The sequence below is a fragment of the Brachyhypopomus gauderio genome, unplaced genomic scaffold (assembly GCF_052324685.1).
Source record: "Brachyhypopomus gauderio isolate BG-103 unplaced genomic scaffold, BGAUD_0.2 sc96, whole genome shotgun sequence".
NCBI classification, from domain to species: Eukaryota; Metazoa; Chordata; class Actinopteri; order Gymnotiformes; family Hypopomidae; genus Brachyhypopomus; species Brachyhypopomus gauderio.
In genome coordinates, this window is record NW_027506917.1 from 448455 (window position 1) to 467514 (window position 19060).

General features: G+C 41.2%; 1 protein-coding gene and 2 long non-coding RNA genes across 6 annotated transcripts; all 3 read right to left on the reverse strand.

Moving 5' to 3' along the window:
* Nucleotides 1-72: 72 nt before the first annotated feature.
* On the reverse strand, nucleotides 73-1719 carry LOC143496553 (uncharacterized). 3 transcript variants are annotated; one of them, XR_013125639.1, is made up of 3 exons: nucleotides 1375-1719; nucleotides 1151-1293; nucleotides 73-708 (listed from the first exon to the last, which is right to left on the reverse strand). It is a non-coding gene; the product is annotated as an uncharacterized LOC143496553 (long non-coding RNA). The 3 variants fall into 3 exon arrangements; XR_013125638.1 differs by lacking the exon at nucleotides 73-708 and adding an exon at nucleotides 743-1062; XR_013125640.1 differs by lacking the exon at nucleotides 73-708 and having other exon boundaries at nucleotides 1070-1293; nucleotides 1375-1506; nucleotides 1580-1677.
* Nucleotides 1720-3742: 2023 nt separating this feature from the next.
* On the reverse strand, nucleotides 3743-6944 carry LOC143496563 (uncharacterized). 2 transcript variants are annotated; one of them, XR_013125648.1, is made up of 3 exons: nucleotides 6866-6944; nucleotides 6412-6493; nucleotides 3743-5343 (listed from the first exon to the last, which is right to left on the reverse strand). It is a non-coding gene; the product is annotated as an uncharacterized LOC143496563 (long non-coding RNA). The 2 variants fall into 2 exon arrangements; XR_013125649.1 differs by lacking the exon at nucleotides 3743-5343 and adding an exon at nucleotides 5393-5767.
* A 10136-nt stretch (nucleotides 6945-17080) lies between these two features.
* On the reverse strand, nucleotides 17081-18614 carry LOC143496529 (serine/threonine-protein kinase pim-3-like). The gene is made up of 3 exons (XM_076992698.1): nucleotides 18245-18614; nucleotides 17957-18133; nucleotides 17081-17211 (listed from the first exon to the last, which is right to left on the reverse strand). The coding sequence occupies exons 1-3, from the start codon at nucleotides 18579-18581 to the stop codon at nucleotides 17081-17083; spliced, it is 645 nt and encodes a 214-aa protein (XP_076848813.1). The 5' UTR covers nucleotides 18582-18614.
* Nucleotides 18615-19060: the final 446 nt, after the last annotated feature.

Genomic DNA, 19060 nt, shown 5'->3' on the forward strand with positions numbered 1-19060 from the left:
CCTGGAGCTCACTGGCCATGGTAAAACAAAAAAAAGTGGAATAGAGAAGAGGTGGGAAATAAAAATCACTGGGTTAGCTTTAAGGACCTCCCTACAGGTACCCAACTAAAATCCTTGGGACCAACACCAACTGCTGTTTTGCCTTTAAACCAAAATAACCAAAAGAAATACAACTGAACTCCCAAAAATACGTCTCTGTTTCAAATCCTGCCGACTATACGCCACAAATGTGACCCTTGTTAAGGTGAGCTGTAAGCTCGACTACGCCACCTGGGGAGTTTCACCCCAGGAAATATAACCCAAAAGCACACAGGTTCATTTAAAGAAAAGGGCAGAGACGTAAAATTTGGTTCAGTGTACAACTTTTTACTTAAAGGTAAAATTGGAAATAACACTAAAATGCACAGCTTTATTAATAACTTGGTTTTAAGAAAATCACAATTTAGAATAAAGTAAAAATTGTTAAAATACCAACACAGGGGTACTGGCAGTGCTAGGTCTCATTGTAGTATTATCATACATATACTTAAAACTGGCTTCAGACCTTCAATGATTATCCTGGTAACGACTGTACCACACACACACACACACAGCTTCCAAAAACCTCAAAAGGTGATGACTCCAACCACAGCAGACAAAGTGTAAAAGTGAATGATTATCCCCGAAGGGTAACCAGCCATCCAGGAAACACCCGTGCACAGAAGTATTCTGACGAACAGATAAAAGACATGAATGATTAATACACTATTATAACTTTAAAACTCACTGCAGCCAGTATCCCTAATGTTAATTAAAAAAAAAGAGAGATCAGGTTCACATAGAACAAAGAAAAGAAATCCAATACCGCTCAGGGGTTAATTCAAAAGAAACAAAATCAAGAGAACTAAACTAAATAAACAGAAGAATCACAAAAAGTTTAATTATAATCAAATAAACAAAATAACTGAAACATTATAACGCTGATTTAACCCCCACAAAACAACCAAGGCAAAACAGCAGAAGACTAGGGGAGGCTCTGCTCAGCGCCACCTAGGCCCTTCCCGTGGCGACACTCCAGAACTCCTAATTAAAAACGACATTTTAAGTAAATTAAAAATAAGCTATATTTAAACAAGTGATATGAAAAACCACATCTACTGAGCCCACATACCTTCAAGCTTGATTTACCATTACATAGGACCCCTTGCTCCAATTGCAATGCTTCCAGTGTCTGAGATAATAAAACCAGGATTCCCGTGCCTTACGACGCGGTTTTCTAAGCACACCCGTTTTCAAGCACGCCAAGGGATATACCTAAACATGACGTAACTCGCTGTACATCCTATAATGGTTAAATCCCAAACAAATAGGTGGAAAGTAACTCCAAATGCCTACCTTTCAGCCAGTAGCACTCACATCAATGTAAACGGCCACTTTATACGCGACGTTCCACGTTTAGGCTGCAGCTAACGGCTAGCAGCGTGGTGCGACAACAGAGGGAGGACGCCTGCTTTCCGGCAGAATCCCCTATACATCAATGGGTTCGCGTCACTTTAAAAGCACATTAAACATATACAAGGCACGGAAACGACAGACATACCTTAGCACACCGTCTCAGCAGCAAGTCCCGCAGTAACACGGCCCAAATAATAAGGGAAGCACGAGCTTAGCCCAAAGCGTGCTCACTGGGTATATATACTGGTGCTAAATGACCAACCAACCCGCGCAACACAGAGGGGAGGGGGGAAGCCACTCCCTAACTACGGTGGCTGCCCAAGCCCAGAAACCACTAGGCAGCCCTGTGACAGCTCTGCCTGTTACATTCGCTTACAAAGCCAAAAATGGACTGGCCCCTCCCTACATGATGTCCATGGTCAAAAGCCGATCCGTACAGCGAATACTCAGAAACTCAAGATGGCTCGACTTGAAACTCCATGCTTAAAGTCTCATGGAAGACAAAGCTCCAGACTATTCTCCGTCCTGGCTCCAAGATGGTGGAACAATATTCCATAAGCTGCTAGGACTGCAGAGTCTATTGCTATCTTCAAGCGTAGACTGAAGACCCACCTGTTTGTTGAGTTCTTACCAGAGCACTAACTCAGCTGATACCACTTGAGGTTGTTCTTTAAATGGTATGTCTGTCGATGGTTATTTGTGCTTCTTGGCAAATGTCTAACTTACAAAAACACTAGATAATGACATGGACTCCTGTAGTTTAGTAGTAGTCTGACTCAATGGTATCTTGAATCCTGCAGTGTCTACTGCAGGGGTCACCAACATTTTTGAAACTGGGAGCTACTTCTTGAATACCAATTATAGCGGAGGGCTACCAGATTGATACACATCAATGGAACGAAAGTTGTTGAGGGGGGGGTGGGGGGTCGATTGCTAAGCGGACATCCAGCTGCCAGATGCTCAGGTACCAGATCAGGAACAGAGGATTCACGTGTCTAACTGAACTGTTCAAATATGAGTGCTTAGGGAGGTGTTGTGATGCAGAGAGAAATAAACCACATTGGTCTCCCTGTTACCGTGCGTAGATGTTTTGCAGATTTGCAGCAAGGCAGGCTCACTAGTCGTAGCTCTTCACAGAAGAAGAAGCTCCTGAGAGCCCTGAATGCCTGTATTTCAGTCAGATGCCCTGCGTTTGGAGAGGACTACGAACAGGTTCAGTTAAACAACCTCTGAGCCATTCAGAACACATCAGAACCACATGCAGTAGTCTGCAGGAACTGCACACAACCTTCTTTATTTTCTCACTCTGTTGCTGCTGAAGTCCAGGAGCAATGCTCTTCTGATGTACTGTCTTCCACAGGATGCCCATGAGTTCCTGATGATGTGTTTGCTTCAGCTGAAAAAGGAGGGAGAGACACTCAGGGTTTCCTCCTTCTCTTACATCTGCCCTGTTGCAAATTTTTCAGTGGTGAGCAGTCTGACATTATCCACAAACATGCAGTAGAAACTAAAGTGACTAATGACATCTTGCTACCCTGACAAGGCACTACATCAGTGACGTAGCTGAGGAGAAAGGAGAAAGCTGGTTAACATTCAATGATTCAAAGGTTTCAAAAATGAATGAGCCAGCAATCCTTAAGCGCAGGGCAAGAACAGCCTACCTGCTCTTCTACATGCAAAGATAGGAGCTCACCTTCTCACTGAGGTATAGTAGGGGCAGTATCCCCCTAAACCCAACTCCATGCCAGGTCCAAGTGAAGATGACTGAAATGATGACTGACAGAATTTCCAGCATCCTGTCCTCTAAGCCCTGTTTGTCCTTTCAACCCCATTACCATCTTCAACCCCGTTACCCTAGTCTCAACCCCGTCACACCTACATTTTAATACATAATTTTAAAAAAATGCATTGAAAAGTAATTTAATGTTTGTTGACTTCTGTCTAAAATGTTGAGTTATTATAAGCTTATTGATTTTTGTGAAGATTCTTTAGTTGAACCACACTTTTAATGAAAAATGACAAGAGCGCTTTCATGAAAAGGGACATTTCAGACTTTAGTATTGCAAAAAAGTGAGATTCTATATCATTTTTGTATTCACAGTTATTGAATTAGTGTTGAGGATATCTGATGAATATGAAAATATTGATTTCTTCAGAAATGCATTTTATGATCATATTCAGAGAGCTTCCACTGTGTACGTAATGGGGTTGAAGAAAAACATTGCCCAGATCTTGAAAAAATGACCAATAATAATAAAGAGCTAATGCCTGAGATGAGGAAATGTGATTTTCTGATTGGTAAAAATATCCTTAATGCTGTGATGTATACAGAGAAATTATACATTTAAGCAAAAAATTTGAAAATGTCAAAGTCCAATTTGAACCATTATAGTGGAGTGACCCAGGTGTGTCGGAGTCCTGCCAAGCACTTAACGATTCGGTGAACGAATCTTTTGAAGGAATCTATTTAGTGAACTGATTCTAATGATTCAGTTCATCTAAAACACATATGTCAAAGTCAAGGCCCGCGAGGGTCCGCGCGGCGAAAATGACGTAATCGCAGTGGCTCTGCCTGTGCGCGAGGGTCTCGCGTGCTGTCGATTCTCGAGGTCGTGCACATCTCAAATTTTGTAACTTTGCGCGCGCCACGCCTCAACGCAATGAACAAAGTCATGTTTGCAGGGTTCATACACCTTTATAAGGTGGAATTAAAGCACTTGTACGTCACTTTAAAGGTCCATTTCAATATTTCCCAGCACGTTAAACTTAATTAAGTTAAATATTTATACATATACTCGAAATGGTTCGAAATAATTCGCTTTTTATCACATTATTTAATGGTTGTTTTTTATTTTCAAAACGCTCAATCTTAACGTCTTCATGATCTCTCATGTTTCGTCCTGGAATTACAAGAGGCTCGTATTTGTTAACGTAACGTAATACAGCAATTTGTTGTGAAACGAAGTAGTTACAATTTCAAGCATTTTCAAGTACTTTAGCCTAAATTCCAGCACTTTTCAAACCTGCAACACAAAGCAACATTAAAATTCGGAGTCGCGCACTATGGTCACTCGCGAAAGTATAAACCTAAATCAGCAGTCAAAGCAGACATCAACGTTCAGCTATCCCCCTCCTCAAAAATGGCTAAACGTAAGGTGGACACTGAGAACAGGGGTTTCAAGCCAGGTTGGAGGCAGAGTACATGTACTGCGATACTGAGAAATGTTCATAAGAAAGGCCTGTGATTATATTTTGTTGATTTACTACCCCCTTGTGGTCGGATTTGAGTTAGGTTTCGTTTTGGCGATGTCAGTCAGTCGAGCATGATTGCCTGTAGCACGGCAGAGAGACAGTGTTTCCAGCATTTTTAAACCTGCACCTGAGTGAGTGAGAAGACAACATGTTAAAAACACACACACACAAAATACCTCTGACACTATCAGATGTAAAGCCCCACCTTGATGAAGTAGCTGGTTCAAAGCACAAGCTGGGACATGAATAACATTGTAAAGTTTCAGGCATCACCTGTTACAGGGAGCAGGAAAAGCCAACCAACACTTGGGTTCATTGCACAATATCACCATCAGCACACAATATTGCACAATGATAATAAAGATTTTACAGTAGTCTACTAACTACAGTCACAGCTAAATTAAGAATACACCATACATAATAAACATACAAGATTGGGTTATATTTGAGTGTAGTGGAAATTCCCCCAAATGCTCATGATACAACCAAACAGACAGCCTGCCTGCACAAGCACATAAAGGAACACACACTCAGCAGCAAGGAGCTGTTCAAGTGGGACACGTGCAGGAAGGGGTTCCTCTAGTAAACGCCGCGGGCAGACCTTCGACAAGGGGGAGGAGCCGTCTTCCTGCCCATCATGCCTCTTCCTCTGAGACCCTGCTGATACACAAGGGTTTGCAGATCCACACTGAAATCCTTCAAGAAAAGTGGTGAATGACCGGCACACGTGGATTCTTTGCATTTTTTAATCATGTTTCATTTTCCCTCATTGTTGTTTAGCCAGACATCTGCACCCTGAAGGAAGAACCAACCAAGCTTGAGTGGTGGGTAAACACGTTAGTGAAGACAGGATTGTATCTGCAGGATTGTACGTGACTGTTCCACTTTTCATCCTGCTCTCCTCTGTCCTGGTCCTATGGAGGCCAGTAGGGGGCGTGTGCTGTGTCTTGGAGAAAGGGTTGGGTTCCTGTACACCATCTCTACTACTGCATCTGAGTCTTCTGCCTGAACAGAGCTCATCTTGGTTGGCTGTATGGGTTTTTGTTTTGATGCTTAACTCCTCAACCCTGCTTACCTACAACTAAAGATGGAAATAGGTGCAGATGAAGGACTAATGTGCATAATATGTAATAGCTTTGGTTAAGGTTTAAATAAAGGTTAAGGGAACTCACTTATCCAATAGCTCACTGTAGGTTACGGGATATAACTAACCAACTTCACAAAGTTCCTTGCTATAAACAGTAGCCTGCTTTGTCAGAGGTTTACTATACAGCTACAGTTACTAAGGGGTTGGCATATAAAACGTATGCAACAGATTAAGTATTTTATAGGGAATAGGTGTTATTATACATTTACCTTTATCTGATACTTATTAGGAGTTAATCTGGCCTGCTATGGATATAACTAAGAAAAGTTGGTTAAGCAATTAACTAGATTTATCTATTAACAACTAGATTAATTTATTATCAAACAGTACTATTCTAAATCAATGTATGAAAAGGTAGTTATTCTCATGGAAACAGTTATACAGACCAGTGCAGGGTGTCTCAATGTGCAAGAAAGCAGAGGGGAAGAGAGGAAAACAGAAGAGACCCTACACCAAACTCCTCTTCCTTTAACACCCAGCGCATATCAAAGGAACCGCAGTTATCAACAACAGGTTAATCTGTGGGAATTTGTTTGATGATATAACCAACATAGTACATTTACACACAGGACCCCCACCTCTGTGTCTCTACCTTCTTTCTGAACTGAAGACGTAGTCTTTCCCACTACACAACATGCTGCAAAATGAGTCCAAGCAAGCCTGGCAAATACACAGATAAACCAAAACACAAACGGTCAGTTTTAGCCCATTTCAATGGGGACTCCTTGAGTCACACTTCCCCCACTATGCCTATGTATGACCTCCAGGGAAAGACCACCCTCTGTTACCACTCATGGTTTAACACATCAAATCCTGCATCCCGCACAGAAACATAACATTCTGACACTTCTGCATGGCCTTGACCTGTTCGCCCTGTGAGTGACCGGCAGACAAGGCACAGGGTCTGGTTCAGGCAGGGTGTCAAGAAGTAGCATGTGTTTATTTAATCCCCATGTAGAGGCAAGAAAACTATTTACAGAAAAAAACCAAGACATAAAAAACCCAAAATGTGATAGTTCACAAGTTCCTCACATCAATTGTCACACTGCACAGTTCAAGCATCAAGATCATTTCTTACTTTCAGCATTACATACTCTCCCACCAAAAACATGCTCAAACAATTCTCATCAGGCCTTTTATAGTGCTACACAGGAAGTGGTGTGATGTCACTTCCTGGATTTTTGGTGGTAAAACCCAACCCATAAAAGCACTCTACACATAGTTGCCAGGTTCGCAGTTTTCACGCCAAATTGGGCTGGTTTGAAAATCCAGCCGCAGGTAAAAATTCTGGGGTTGCTGGCTGCAGTTTTTTGGGCAGGAGTTACAAATCAAAACTAAGAATCGATCCCGATATAATAGTCAATTTTAGTTTAGGCCCTTCAGAAGCCTAAACTAGCCCAAACCCTAAAGTTATTGACTGAAGGGCGGGTTTTACACTGAATTTGTGTAGGATATTTTTGTAGGACCTGGCAACCCTGACTCTACAGAACCCAATCTGTTTTCTCAACAAAACAACATGGCTGCCTTTCTCTGCATACCAGTCACCGGTATTGCTCAAATAAAATGAACATTTTTCATTACATACATTATATAACCTTTCCTTTTTTCTGTGCAGGTTCTCCCTTGGTAAGCTGATTAATATTACTCAATAAAAAGTAAATTGCATCCTATGTGTCTTCATTTAGTTATTAACTTACATAATGAAATCAATGTCAATACTTATGTTGTGTACATTGTGGTGAAGGGTAGCTCCATCACACGCCCCATTTGGGTGCCAGCAGGTTTCGTGCTTATGAGATTGTAGGTCAATGTCTAGGAAATGACCTGCAGAAGCTTCTTTTGTCAGGTTCTCAACAGCTTACTGGTCACCTGGAGAGGTGCAGCTACGGTGGTCTTATTTTATCCATGATTCTTTGGGTTTACAGTATGTCCTCTGAAAGAATGTTTTGAACACATCCAGCATTTGGCAAGGAACATTGTAGGAGTCCTCCTAGAAATAATGAAATCAGAGCTTGCTGAAATTATGCTGGCTGCTCCTGACTAGTTAGTTGATGTTTTGTTTTTTGTGTTTATATGTGACGTATTCCTTGAAACTTCTTACCTCAAGTCTGAAACGGCATGTTTTAGAAGTGGATGCTAGTTTTGCCTGCAATTTCCTCTTCTTTTCCACTGTACACAGTGTGGCATGTACTCATGTATTTAACCATTTAAATACATTTCTGCCCATATCAGAGTTGGCCTCAGTGGGAATATGCAGATATGTGGCCAGTTGGTCTTTTGCTGGTGAACCTACATCAGCATGTTCTATCTAGAGCCTTTCTCTGGCATATCTCTGCAAGGCATCATGGGTATATGAGGCCAGAGAAGCTTCTAGAGTTCTTTGTCATTGTAATCATGATCAAAGTTCCACAGCAAGCAAAAATGATCATTTGAGTAACCTGATTTTTAATTTTTACAAATTGATTGTCTTATGCACATAGTTGATTAGGGAAATTAAAGAGATGGTCACAAACTATAGTGGATGATTTCTGATAAATTGATGTCCTAATTCAGCCTATTTGACATGAGTGCTTTAATTCGCCTAAATGCATTATGAACCTAAAATAGATTTATGAGGAAATGGTACAGTGCAATCTGTGCAAACTTACTGTGATGATAGTTAAGGGTTCATACTCTCATGCAGCAGTCTTTTGGAATTATGGGAGATTTCTGAGAAACTGATAACCAATTTCTGATAAATTTATCTCCAAGCCCTAAGAACATATTAAGACTTCAATGTGGATTTTTGAAAAATGGTACAGCAGAATCTGTCTACATTTGCACCGGGGGATAAACAAAGACTACCCACTCTTGGGTGGTAGTAGAATTTTTTTGGCATCATGGGAAAATATATATATATATATATATATATATATATATATATATATATATATTAGTGGTGGGACTTTAACGCGTTAATTTCGATTAATTAATTACAGGAAAATTAACGCACTAAAAAAATTAACGCATTTTAACGCATTTAACGGACGAGACACTTTTGCACCGTGGAATGTTTCTCAGTGCGCGAGTTCCGGGCATACAGATTATATGGACGCACAATAAGATGAGCATGATGGAAATGACTGAAGAGGCTACGCTGGTGGATGGGAAATTTAAATATAAACTTCCAGATGGAAGTACAAACATAGTGTTATTTACACTTTATGTAGGAAGGAGTTCGCTTATCACAGGAGCACTTCCACCCTTCATTACCACCTCAACGCAAAACATGTTGGGGCTAACGCTGGGCGTACACTGATATTTTAAATCGTGTACTCTGCTCCAGCTCAAACTGTACGACTAAATCGCAGGGAGAGTCGGCTCGTGGAGCTGCTTCAACAGTGCGATACTCTCACGAGGAGCGATTTGAATTTCAAACATGTTTGATATTCTTGCGACGCTGCGATTTCTGATCGGGAGTTGGTCGTGAGGTGTGAATCGCTCCTCGTTTACCTGTGTAAACTATACGATACACGACACGCGATTGAGCCGAAACGAGTGAAAAATCGGCTGAAAATGGGCCAAAAATCGCACAGTGTATGCCCAGCTTAACGTGCAGGTCAGTAATGATAACTTAGCTGCTAAATGTATTCCTAATACGATAGGGTGACCAAACGTCCGTAATTCACATCCTGTGAGGAAATGTCCTGGTTTTTAAATGACCTTCATTGGACCATTAAGACTGGATTAAACTTTCGCGAGTGGCCGTAGCGCGCGACTCCGCACGCGTTTATACATGACGCGTCACATTATTTGTGTTGTCCGCTCTCTGTGGTCGAAGATAAAGACTTACAAGAAGCGCTGCGAATTGCGTCAACTGATGCAAGTTACGAACTACCGTCCAGGGGTGAGTTTCCCAAAACGTTCTTAGCGCCAAGTACTTCTTAACCTCGTACGTAAGAATGAGGTAACGAAGTACTTGGCGCTAAGAACGTTTTGGGAAACTCACCCGAGAAAGACAATGTCGTAGAAAATCCAGCAGCTGTATGATGAGGAAAGAAGTAAAACAGGTTATTGTGAAGAGCGCCACAAATGTGGCTCTGACTGGGGATCACTGGACCTCTGTTAGCAACAAGAATTATCTTGGTGTGACAGCTCATATTATAGATGATGAATCTATAGATGATGAAGATCCAGTCATTTGCTTTGAGCATGCAGAAGACCACTTCTAGGCACTATGGAGATGCCTGTGGCAGAAGCCTGGGAAATTAAAGAAATTGCTAAAATGCTATTAAAAAACATCTTCTGATTTACTTCAATTCTTCCAATATCCTGAGCAAAACTCCCAAAATTAAACATTTTTGATCAGAATTTCCAATGTTCTGAACTGTTTTCTGCACACTACACATATATTGGTCTGTGTAGTAGACTGGTGGAAAAATAAACAAGATGTTGAAGTTTATGATTATGTTCATTGATTCATTCATCATTCAAACTTAAATTAATATTTAATATATAATATATATATATGTGTGTGTGTGTGTGTGTGTGTGTGTGTGTGTGTGCGTGTGTGTGTGTGTGTGTGTGTGTGTATAATATTTATATATATATATATTTTATTATTATGTATATACAGGGCAGTCATGGCCTGGTGGTAGGGAACTGGTCTTGTGACCGGAGGGTCGTGGGTTCGATTTACAGACCTGAGGCCATGACTGAGGTGCCCTTGAGCAAGGCACCTAACCCCAACTGCTCCCCGGACTAGGGCTGCTCACTGCTCTGGGCACATGTGATCCACAGCCCCCTAGTAATAACTAGTGTGTGTGTGTGTTCTAACTGCACAGATGGGTAAAATGCAGAGGACAAATTTCGATTGCGGTGAAAAATCACAATTGACAAAATATGGCACAATTACATTTTTATTTACATTTTATATATAATGTATGTATATGTACATACAACAAATATGTGACTATGACGGACTTGTATACAAAATGGGTTGTTGCTGAGCCTCTGCAATCTAAGATCACAAGTGAAGTGTCAGCTGCAATCATTAAGAAGCTGTACTTGTTCGGCATGGTCAAGAAAATTATTACTGACCAGGGAAGAGAGTTTGTTAATGAGGTTAATATTCAGTATAACTTAACTTTTATATTATCATATTTACCATATGACATTTTACATTTACATTTTTACTTTGATATTTACACAGCTGAACGAGAACATATTTGCAACTCGCAATGTTAAACATGCAGTTTCGAGTGCAGGTGATGAGGTGTTGATATTCCAAAACCCTAATAAAACACACAGAAAAGACTCCCTTGCAGACCGGCATCAAGGGCCTTTTTCTGTAGATACCATCACTGCTAAAGGTGTGGCAACTGTGGTGAAAGACTAAGGGACTCGTTGCTGCATTAATGTCTCACGTCTTAGGCCTTTCTACCAATTGAAAAGTTTTGTCGTCATTGGTGTTCAAGATTATTGTATATTGGGAAATTTCTACTCTTAATAATATTCCTAATTTCTCTTGTCAGACTATGGACCAACCAGTTTCATGTCGCATCAGGACCATGAATACTGGACACCTAAAAATTATGAGCATTTATATGCTTTCTCTGTGGAGAAATGGGAAAAATACTTGGGTCCTATTGAAGAAAAACAGTTTCATCTAAACTCGTCATGTGAACTTCGCTTCCTCACATTATTTAACTCTCACTCTTACACTGTCAAGCACTGTCTCTCACACTCTAAATTAAGTAACTGATTATTATTATTAATTTCAGCTGAAATACATTTTGGACACTAGCCGTCCAGAAACAGAGCTTATCATTAAAGATGGTGATGTCTGTCTAACACGTGAGGACTTCTGGAGTCTCGGATTAAACCGATGCATGGAATCTACTGTATATATTATATATGTTGCAGAATGTTTACTCTAAGAAAAATCTAACTAAATTGATTTTGTTTGCATTTTACTCCGTTTTGTTTTTATAGATTGAGAATGCATGTTTTAAGCTCATCACTGCTGCTCGAAGACATGTAATCAAGAGTCAAATTATTGTTTTGTGGGTTTAATGTCCTTTTTTTGTATGGGTATTTTTATAGAGTTCCTAATTATTCTTAAATAGGGCAAAGATGTTCACATTGTGGACATGTATGTCATTCCCACGTGGAAGACATCAGATGTGGACCCACTGTCAAGCTTACCGGTAATATTGTTATAAGGCACTTATATAAGTCACACTCATGAATGCCCATAATTTTGTACAAAAACGAAGTAATCTTTTTATATGTATTTCTCTACAATACCAGGACAGTCAGTGCTCCAAGGATGCTATTTTGTTTCCTGCATGGAATAGGCAAAAGGATCAGGCATATCACTTTTTGCTATGCGTTGAGTTACAACTATTAAGATAGATATTTAGAGATTCTTTTCTGATTCTGATAGAACAAAATAATAAGTTGCCTATCTGGTCATTTTTAAATATGCCCAATGCAGGTTTTACTGGTAGCAGAGAAAGAGATCATTTTTCTAGACTCTTTACTGCCTGATGGTTTTGGAGATGAGGCCTACAGAACTAACTATATTTAGGTTAAGATAAAATAATATTTACTGAAGTAAAACTTAATTTACTTTATTGCCTCTATGGCTCCAGGTTTAAGTAAGAGCCTTGTTCTACGGCTCATGTCATGTCTTTCTCAAAACCTGCTGTGAACAGAAAGGTTAGCCATGAGCACAGACAATATCTTGAGAAGTGGGAGATAAACTACTTTTTCGTAGAGCTCAGGGGCATCCCGACATGTCTTATATGCTCAGATAAAGTTGCTGTGCACAAGGAGTACAATATCAGACGTCATTACACAACTAAACATGCTGAGGAATATGCAAAATATCAGGGAGAAGAGAGAAAGTGCTGTGCCACCAAGCTTAAAACATGTCTACTGCGGCAACAAGATTTTTTCAAGAAGGCAAGCAAAGAAAGTGATGCTGCTGTCGAAGTTTGCTGCGTGATGAGTCAGGTGATTGCTAAGGCTGGAAAGCCATTCAAAGATGGCGAGTTCATCAAAAAGTGCATGTTAAATGCTGCAAGTAGTCTGTCCAGAAAAGAAGGGTCAGTTTAGTAACATCAGCCTTTCAGCCAACACAGTGGCAGAGCGCATTTCTGACCTGTCAGGTAACATTTATGATCAACTGCGTGAGAAAACTAAACATTTCCATGCATACTCTGTTGCTCTTGATGAGAGCACAGACGTCACTGACACTGCGCAGCTCGCAATTTATGTCTGTGGTGTTGACGGTTGTTTTGAAGTAATGGAGGAGTTGCTCACAGTGATTCCAATGCATGGCCAGACCACTGCTCAGGAGATGTTTTGGAAGCTGTGTGATGCCATTGTGGATGCTGGCTTGCTATGGAAGAGTTTTGCTGGAATAACAACCGACAGAGCACCATCAACGACAGGGAGGAAGAATGGACTCGTGGGACTTGTTCAAAGAAAACTGGAGGAAGAAGGTGTGGAAGAGGCTATTGCTCTCCATTGCATTATCCATCAGCAGGCCCTTTGCAGCAAATGCCTGACGTTTGACAGTGTGATGTTTGATGTTGTGAAATGCATCAACCATATCAGAACCAGGGGCTTGAAGCACCGTCAGTTCCGTTTTGGGGGAAATAGACTCATCATATGAGGATGTGCTCTACTTCACAGAGATACGCTGGCTTAGCAGGGGAAACGTCTTGAAGAGGTTTTTTGAGTTGAGAGCAGAAGTGAAAGCCTTCATGGAGAAGGATGGGATGGCTGTTCCTGTACTTAGTGATCCCAAGTTGATCATGGACTTAGCTTTTCTGGTTGACATCACACCGGAGCTGAATGTACTGAACAAGAAGTTACAAGGCCAGGGGCAGCTTGTGAGTGTTGCCTATGACAACATCAGAGCATTCTCCACAAAACTTGGGTTGTGAAAAGCCCAGCTTTCTCAGACAAACCTCTGCCATTTCCCAGCATGCAAGGCACTCATGGATTCAGGCACACCATTCAGTGGTGAGAAGTATGCTGATGCCATTGTAAAGCTGCAGGAAGAATTTGATCACAGGTTTGCAGACTTCAAAACATTTTTGCTGATCCCTTCTCCTTCGGTGTGAAAGATGCTCCTCCTGAGCTTCAAATGGAGCTAATTGACCTGCAGTGCAATTCTGAACTCAAAGCCAAGTTCAGGGAGGTGAGTGGAAAAGCAGAGAACCTTGGACAATTTTTGAGAGAATTGCCCCCCACCTTCCCTGAGCTTTCCAAGATGTTCAAGCGGACCATGTGCATTTTTGGAAGTACCTATCTCTGTGAAAAGCTCTTCTCCACCATGAACTTTAATAAGTCAAAGTTCCGGTCCAAACTTACTGATGAGCATCTTCAAGCCATACTGAGGGTCTCAGTTGCTTCTTCCCGCAAGCCCTCAAGCCAGATGTGGCTCAGCTGTGTAAGATGAAGTGCTGCCAGGTCTCTGGTAGCAAGGAGTAGAAGGAAGAAAGAGGAGCCAATGTTCTGAAGAACTGTTCATGTTCTGAATTGTTATTATTGTTAGTTAAGTTAGAGAAGATTGGATTGTTCTTTTATTGTGGAATATTTGATGCGGCCCAGCCTCACCCAGACTCTACCTCCAGCGGCCCCCAGGTACGATGATTTTGAGACCCCTACTATATATATAAAATGTATGTGTATGTACAGTTAGGGCCAGAAATATTTGGACAGTGACACAAGTTTTGTTATTTTAGATGTTTACAAAAACATGTTCAGAAATACAATTATATATATAATATGGGCTGAAAGTGCACACTCCCAGCTGCAATATGAGAGTTTCCACATCCAAATCGGAGAAAGGGTTTAGGAATCATAGCTCTGTAATGCATAGCCTCCTCCTTTTCAAGGGACCAAAAGTAATTGGACAATGGACTCTAAGGGCTGCAATTAACTCCGAAGGCGTCTCCCTCGTTAACCTGTAATCAATGAAGTAGTTAAAAGGTCTGGGGTTGATTCCAGGTGTGTGGTTTTGCATTTGGAAGCTGTTGCTGTGACCAGACAACATGCGGTCAAAGGAACTCTCAATTGAGGTGAAGCAGAACATCCTGAGGCTGAAAAAAAAGAAAGAATCCATCAGAGAGACAGCAGACATGCTTGGAGTAGCAAAATCAACAGTCAGGTACATTCTGAGAAAAAAGGAATTGACTGGTGAGCTTGGGAACTCAAAAAGGCCTGGGCGTCCACGGATGACAACAGTGGTGGATGATCGCCGCATACTTTCTTTGGTGAAGAAGAACCCGTTCACAACATCAACTGAAGTCCAGAACACTCTCGGTGAAGTAGGTGTATCTGTCTCTAAGTCAACAGTAAAGAGAAGACTCCATGAAAGTAAATACAAAGGGTTCACATCTAGATGCAAACCATTCATCAATTCCAAAAATAGACAGGCCAGAGTTAAATTTGCCGAAAAACACCCCAAGAAGCCAGCTCAGTTCTGGAAAAGTATTCTATGGACAGATGAGACAAAGATCAACCTGTACCAGAATGATGGGAAGAAAAAAGTTTGGAGAAGAAAGGGAACGGCACATGATCCAAGGCACACCACATCCTCTGTAAAACATGGTGGAGGCAACGTGATGGCATGGACATGCATGGCTTTCAATGGCACTGGGTCACTTGTGTTTATTGATGACATAACAGCAGACAAGAGTAGCCGGATGAATTCTGAAGTGTACCGGGATATACTTTCAGCCCAGATTCAGCCAAATGCTGCAAAGTTGATCGGACGGCGCTTCATAGTACAGATGGACAATGACCCCAAGCATACAGCCAAAGCTACCCAGGAGTTCATGAGTGCAAAAAAGTGGAACATTCTGCAATGGCCAAGTCAATCACCAGATCTTAACCCAATTGAGCATGCATTTCACTTGCTCAAATCCAGACTTAAGACGGAAAGACCCACAAACAAGCAAGACCTGAAGGCTGCAGCTGTAAAGGCCTGGCAAAGCATTGGAGGAAACCCAGCGTTTGGTGATGTCCATGGGTTCCAGACTTAAGGCAGTGATTGCCTCCAAAGGATTCGCAACAAAATATTGAAAATAAAAATCTTTTGTTTGGGTTATGTTTATTTGTCCAACTACTTTTGAGCTCCTAAAATGTGGAGTGTTTGTAAAGAAATGTGTACAACTCCTACATTTTCTATCAGATATTTTTGTTCAACCCTTCAAATTAAACGTTACAATCTGCATTTCATTTCAAATCCAATGTGGTGGCATGGCAATCGCAACACGTACACGTGCGCACATTTTCTCACGCAAGCTCGGTACGGATCGGGCAGAGTGTACGGATCAGGGACCACAGGGTTGTGGCGTTGTCCAATCAACAACTTCCCAGGCTTTCCCACTGGGACCTACCTTTTCCGGTTTGTTAATGTCGTGTTTTTGTTAATGTTGTGTTTTTGTAATTTGTAATTGGGCTTAGTTAATGTCGCTGTGTTTTTGTACTTTGTAATTGTGCTTAGTTAATGTTGTGATTTTGTTAATGTCGTTGGGTTTTTGTAATTTGTAATTGTGTTTAGTTAATGTCGTTGTGTTTTTGTTAATGACATTGTGTTTTTGTCATTTGTAATTGTGCTTAGTAAGTATCGTTGTGGTTGGCACTTCACGGCCACCGTAGTGTACAGACCGGTACACACCGTAAGAAAATGAAGGGAGAATTGAACCCAAATGCCGTTAGAAGCCAATAAGGATGAATGCTTATCACTGGGACTGTGTGTATGAAATAAAACACACGCGAACAAACAGAAAGCACAGCATAAAACCACTATGCATACACACAGTGGCAAAACGCAACTCAAAAGGATGCGGAAAACTCAACGCGTAAAAATAAAGCACAACCGTAGAATGGAAAACAACATGAAATACTCAACATGTGAAAAGGCAAAACTAAACCGTATAGACACGGGAGGAAAATAACAAAGGCAACGAAAAGAACGTGGAAGAAACTCAACGCGTAAAACGAAACCAAGGACGCCAGGGGAAGTGACCGGCAACAGGCGAACGCCGCAACAAAACAAAACCCTTCCCAAAATAAAAGAGTAACTGACAGGAAGAGATAAGACTGGAGGAAAACTTGAGATGGGCCAGAAGTGGCGCAGGAGGTAGATACTCGAATAAGTAAAAGTAAAAGGTAGAGAGAGAGAACAAGAGAAAGAGAGTAAGGTGGAGAGAAACATTCACACGGGAATGCACTAGGACTGACTCAGTGCCTCTTATGGAGGTAGAAGGTGTGGCATCCAAGCCAGCCCTGACACAGCCAGCAAGGCATCATTAGGGCAGCTAGTGTGTTTGGCACACCTTTACTGCCTCCGTCTGCTGCCCTCAAAACTGAATCTATGGAATAGGGGGGAAAAATCAATTTAGAACTCAGAATAAATAGAGGAACAGTACAGATAGAACAATCCTAAATTGCATTTTTGATTAATAAAGTAGTACATATAAGCATATACCACTTAGAGCATTCAATTGTTATATAGTACACTATGCCTGACCCCAGATTATTCTGGTCCATAAGCAACAACTTGATAAGCTCATCCAATATTACATTGCACCTTGCTTATTACTCAATATCAGTGGCCCAGACTATGTAATTTGGTGGCTGTCCTCTAGTCTCATGCCCAGTTCCATTTACTAACCTGACTTAGTTCTGAAGGCCTTCTGAAAACCACTGATGTGCCAGAACATCCTCGAGCACAGGACGTTTTTCAGGGTCCTTTTGCAGACACCATGTTAGCAGATGGCGGCAGTCTGTGTGTGTAGCAACGGGATTAGTTGAGAAAGAAAATCAGTTACCATCTGAAACCTCTGATCTGACTGTTCTAATGGCTTATTCAAAGTTTTTAAATGACAGAACTGTACAGAAACCTCCATCACTAACAAAAACTAAAAAGACTGAAGAAGTCTTTTTTTATAATTTTAAGACGGTTACAAAATGTTGTATTGCCAATTCTCCATTCTTCATTAGTACATTTTATCAATCTGTGGTTGTGTATTACATTACCAGATGAAATAATTACATAAATGATCATTTTGCAATTTAGAATTTCTAGTTATCTTGAAGATGCTTCTGCCTTTTCACCTCTGGATGGGTTTCCCTTGAAGCAGAGGTGTGCCTCAACAATGTCCTCCTCCTTCTCAAAGGGCACATCTCCACAGATAATGCTGTAGAGGAGCACACCCAGACTCCAGATGGTGGCTTGACGGCCCTCATACGTCCTGTCAATCAGCCATTCAGGTGGGCGGTATACCTTGGTGCCTAAGACAACGAGAGAGAATCATCAGTAACAAAATAACAAGTTTATAATAGTCTCTAATTTGATCCCATTTTTTAACTTGAGGTGCACATTTCATTCCTATGGTGAATAACCTTCAAAGCGCCTGTAGGGTTCGGTCTTAAGCAGATCGCCACAACCAAAGTCGATCAACTTGACGTCAAGGGTGTCGGTGTTGACCAGAAGGTTTTCTTCCTTGACGTCTCTATGCAGAACTCCACGGTCACGGCAGTGAAGGACAGCCTGAACCACCTGACGCATGATCAATCGTGCCAGTGGCTCAGGTAGTTGGTATTGGTGCAAGTCCAAGAAATCAAACAGGTCCATGCAGGGGATGGGTCGCTCCAGAATCAAGATGAAGCAGTCGCAATCAAACCATTCTAGCAGCTCCACAATATGCTGACAACGAGGTGGCTTGCACACCATCTCCATTAAAGCCACCTCTAGGGGGAGACTGCGAGTTTCGCCGGGCAAAAATTAGGGAACACATGGTTAGTATGGGTTTGAAGTTTTATAGTGGAATTATGGTTAGCAGGTTAACATGAAAGGGATCTGGATTGGTACCAATCATTAGATGAAACCTGAATCTAAAAAGTGAACTGTTTTCCATTCGTGTTGGGAGGAGTCACTGAATGGAATATTAACAGCTTTGCGTTTATAGTCCCTTTGCAGTTTTACCCATCTAAAAAGTTCCAGACATTGTTCCAATATTACATAAGTAAAGATATTGAACTTACAACAGTGATGAACCGTTCTGTGTGATGCTTCGGCACAAATTTAATGGCGATCTGGTCACATAAAAAACACAGCAAGTGAAGTTGTTTACACAAAACAGTCAGTACATTTAACATATATCTAAGGGCTTGCAGATGGTAGCCACAGCTTCTCATGTAACTCATAAATCTGGAGTC

Coding starts and splice junctions, on each gene's coding strand:
- LOC143496529 (XM_076992698.1), bottom strand. CDS start 18,581: ATGGAGATGGTGTGCAAGCCACCTCGTTGTCAGCATATTGTGGAGCTG. Junction 18,134..18,244: donor ACCCTACAGGCGCTTTGAAG/GTTATTCACCAT, acceptor TCGTTGTCTTAG/GCACCAAGGTATACCGCCCA. Junction 17,212..17,956: donor CAAGGGAAACCCATCCAGAG/GTGAAAAGGCAG, acceptor CCTATTCCATAG/ATTCAGTTTTGAGGGCAGCA.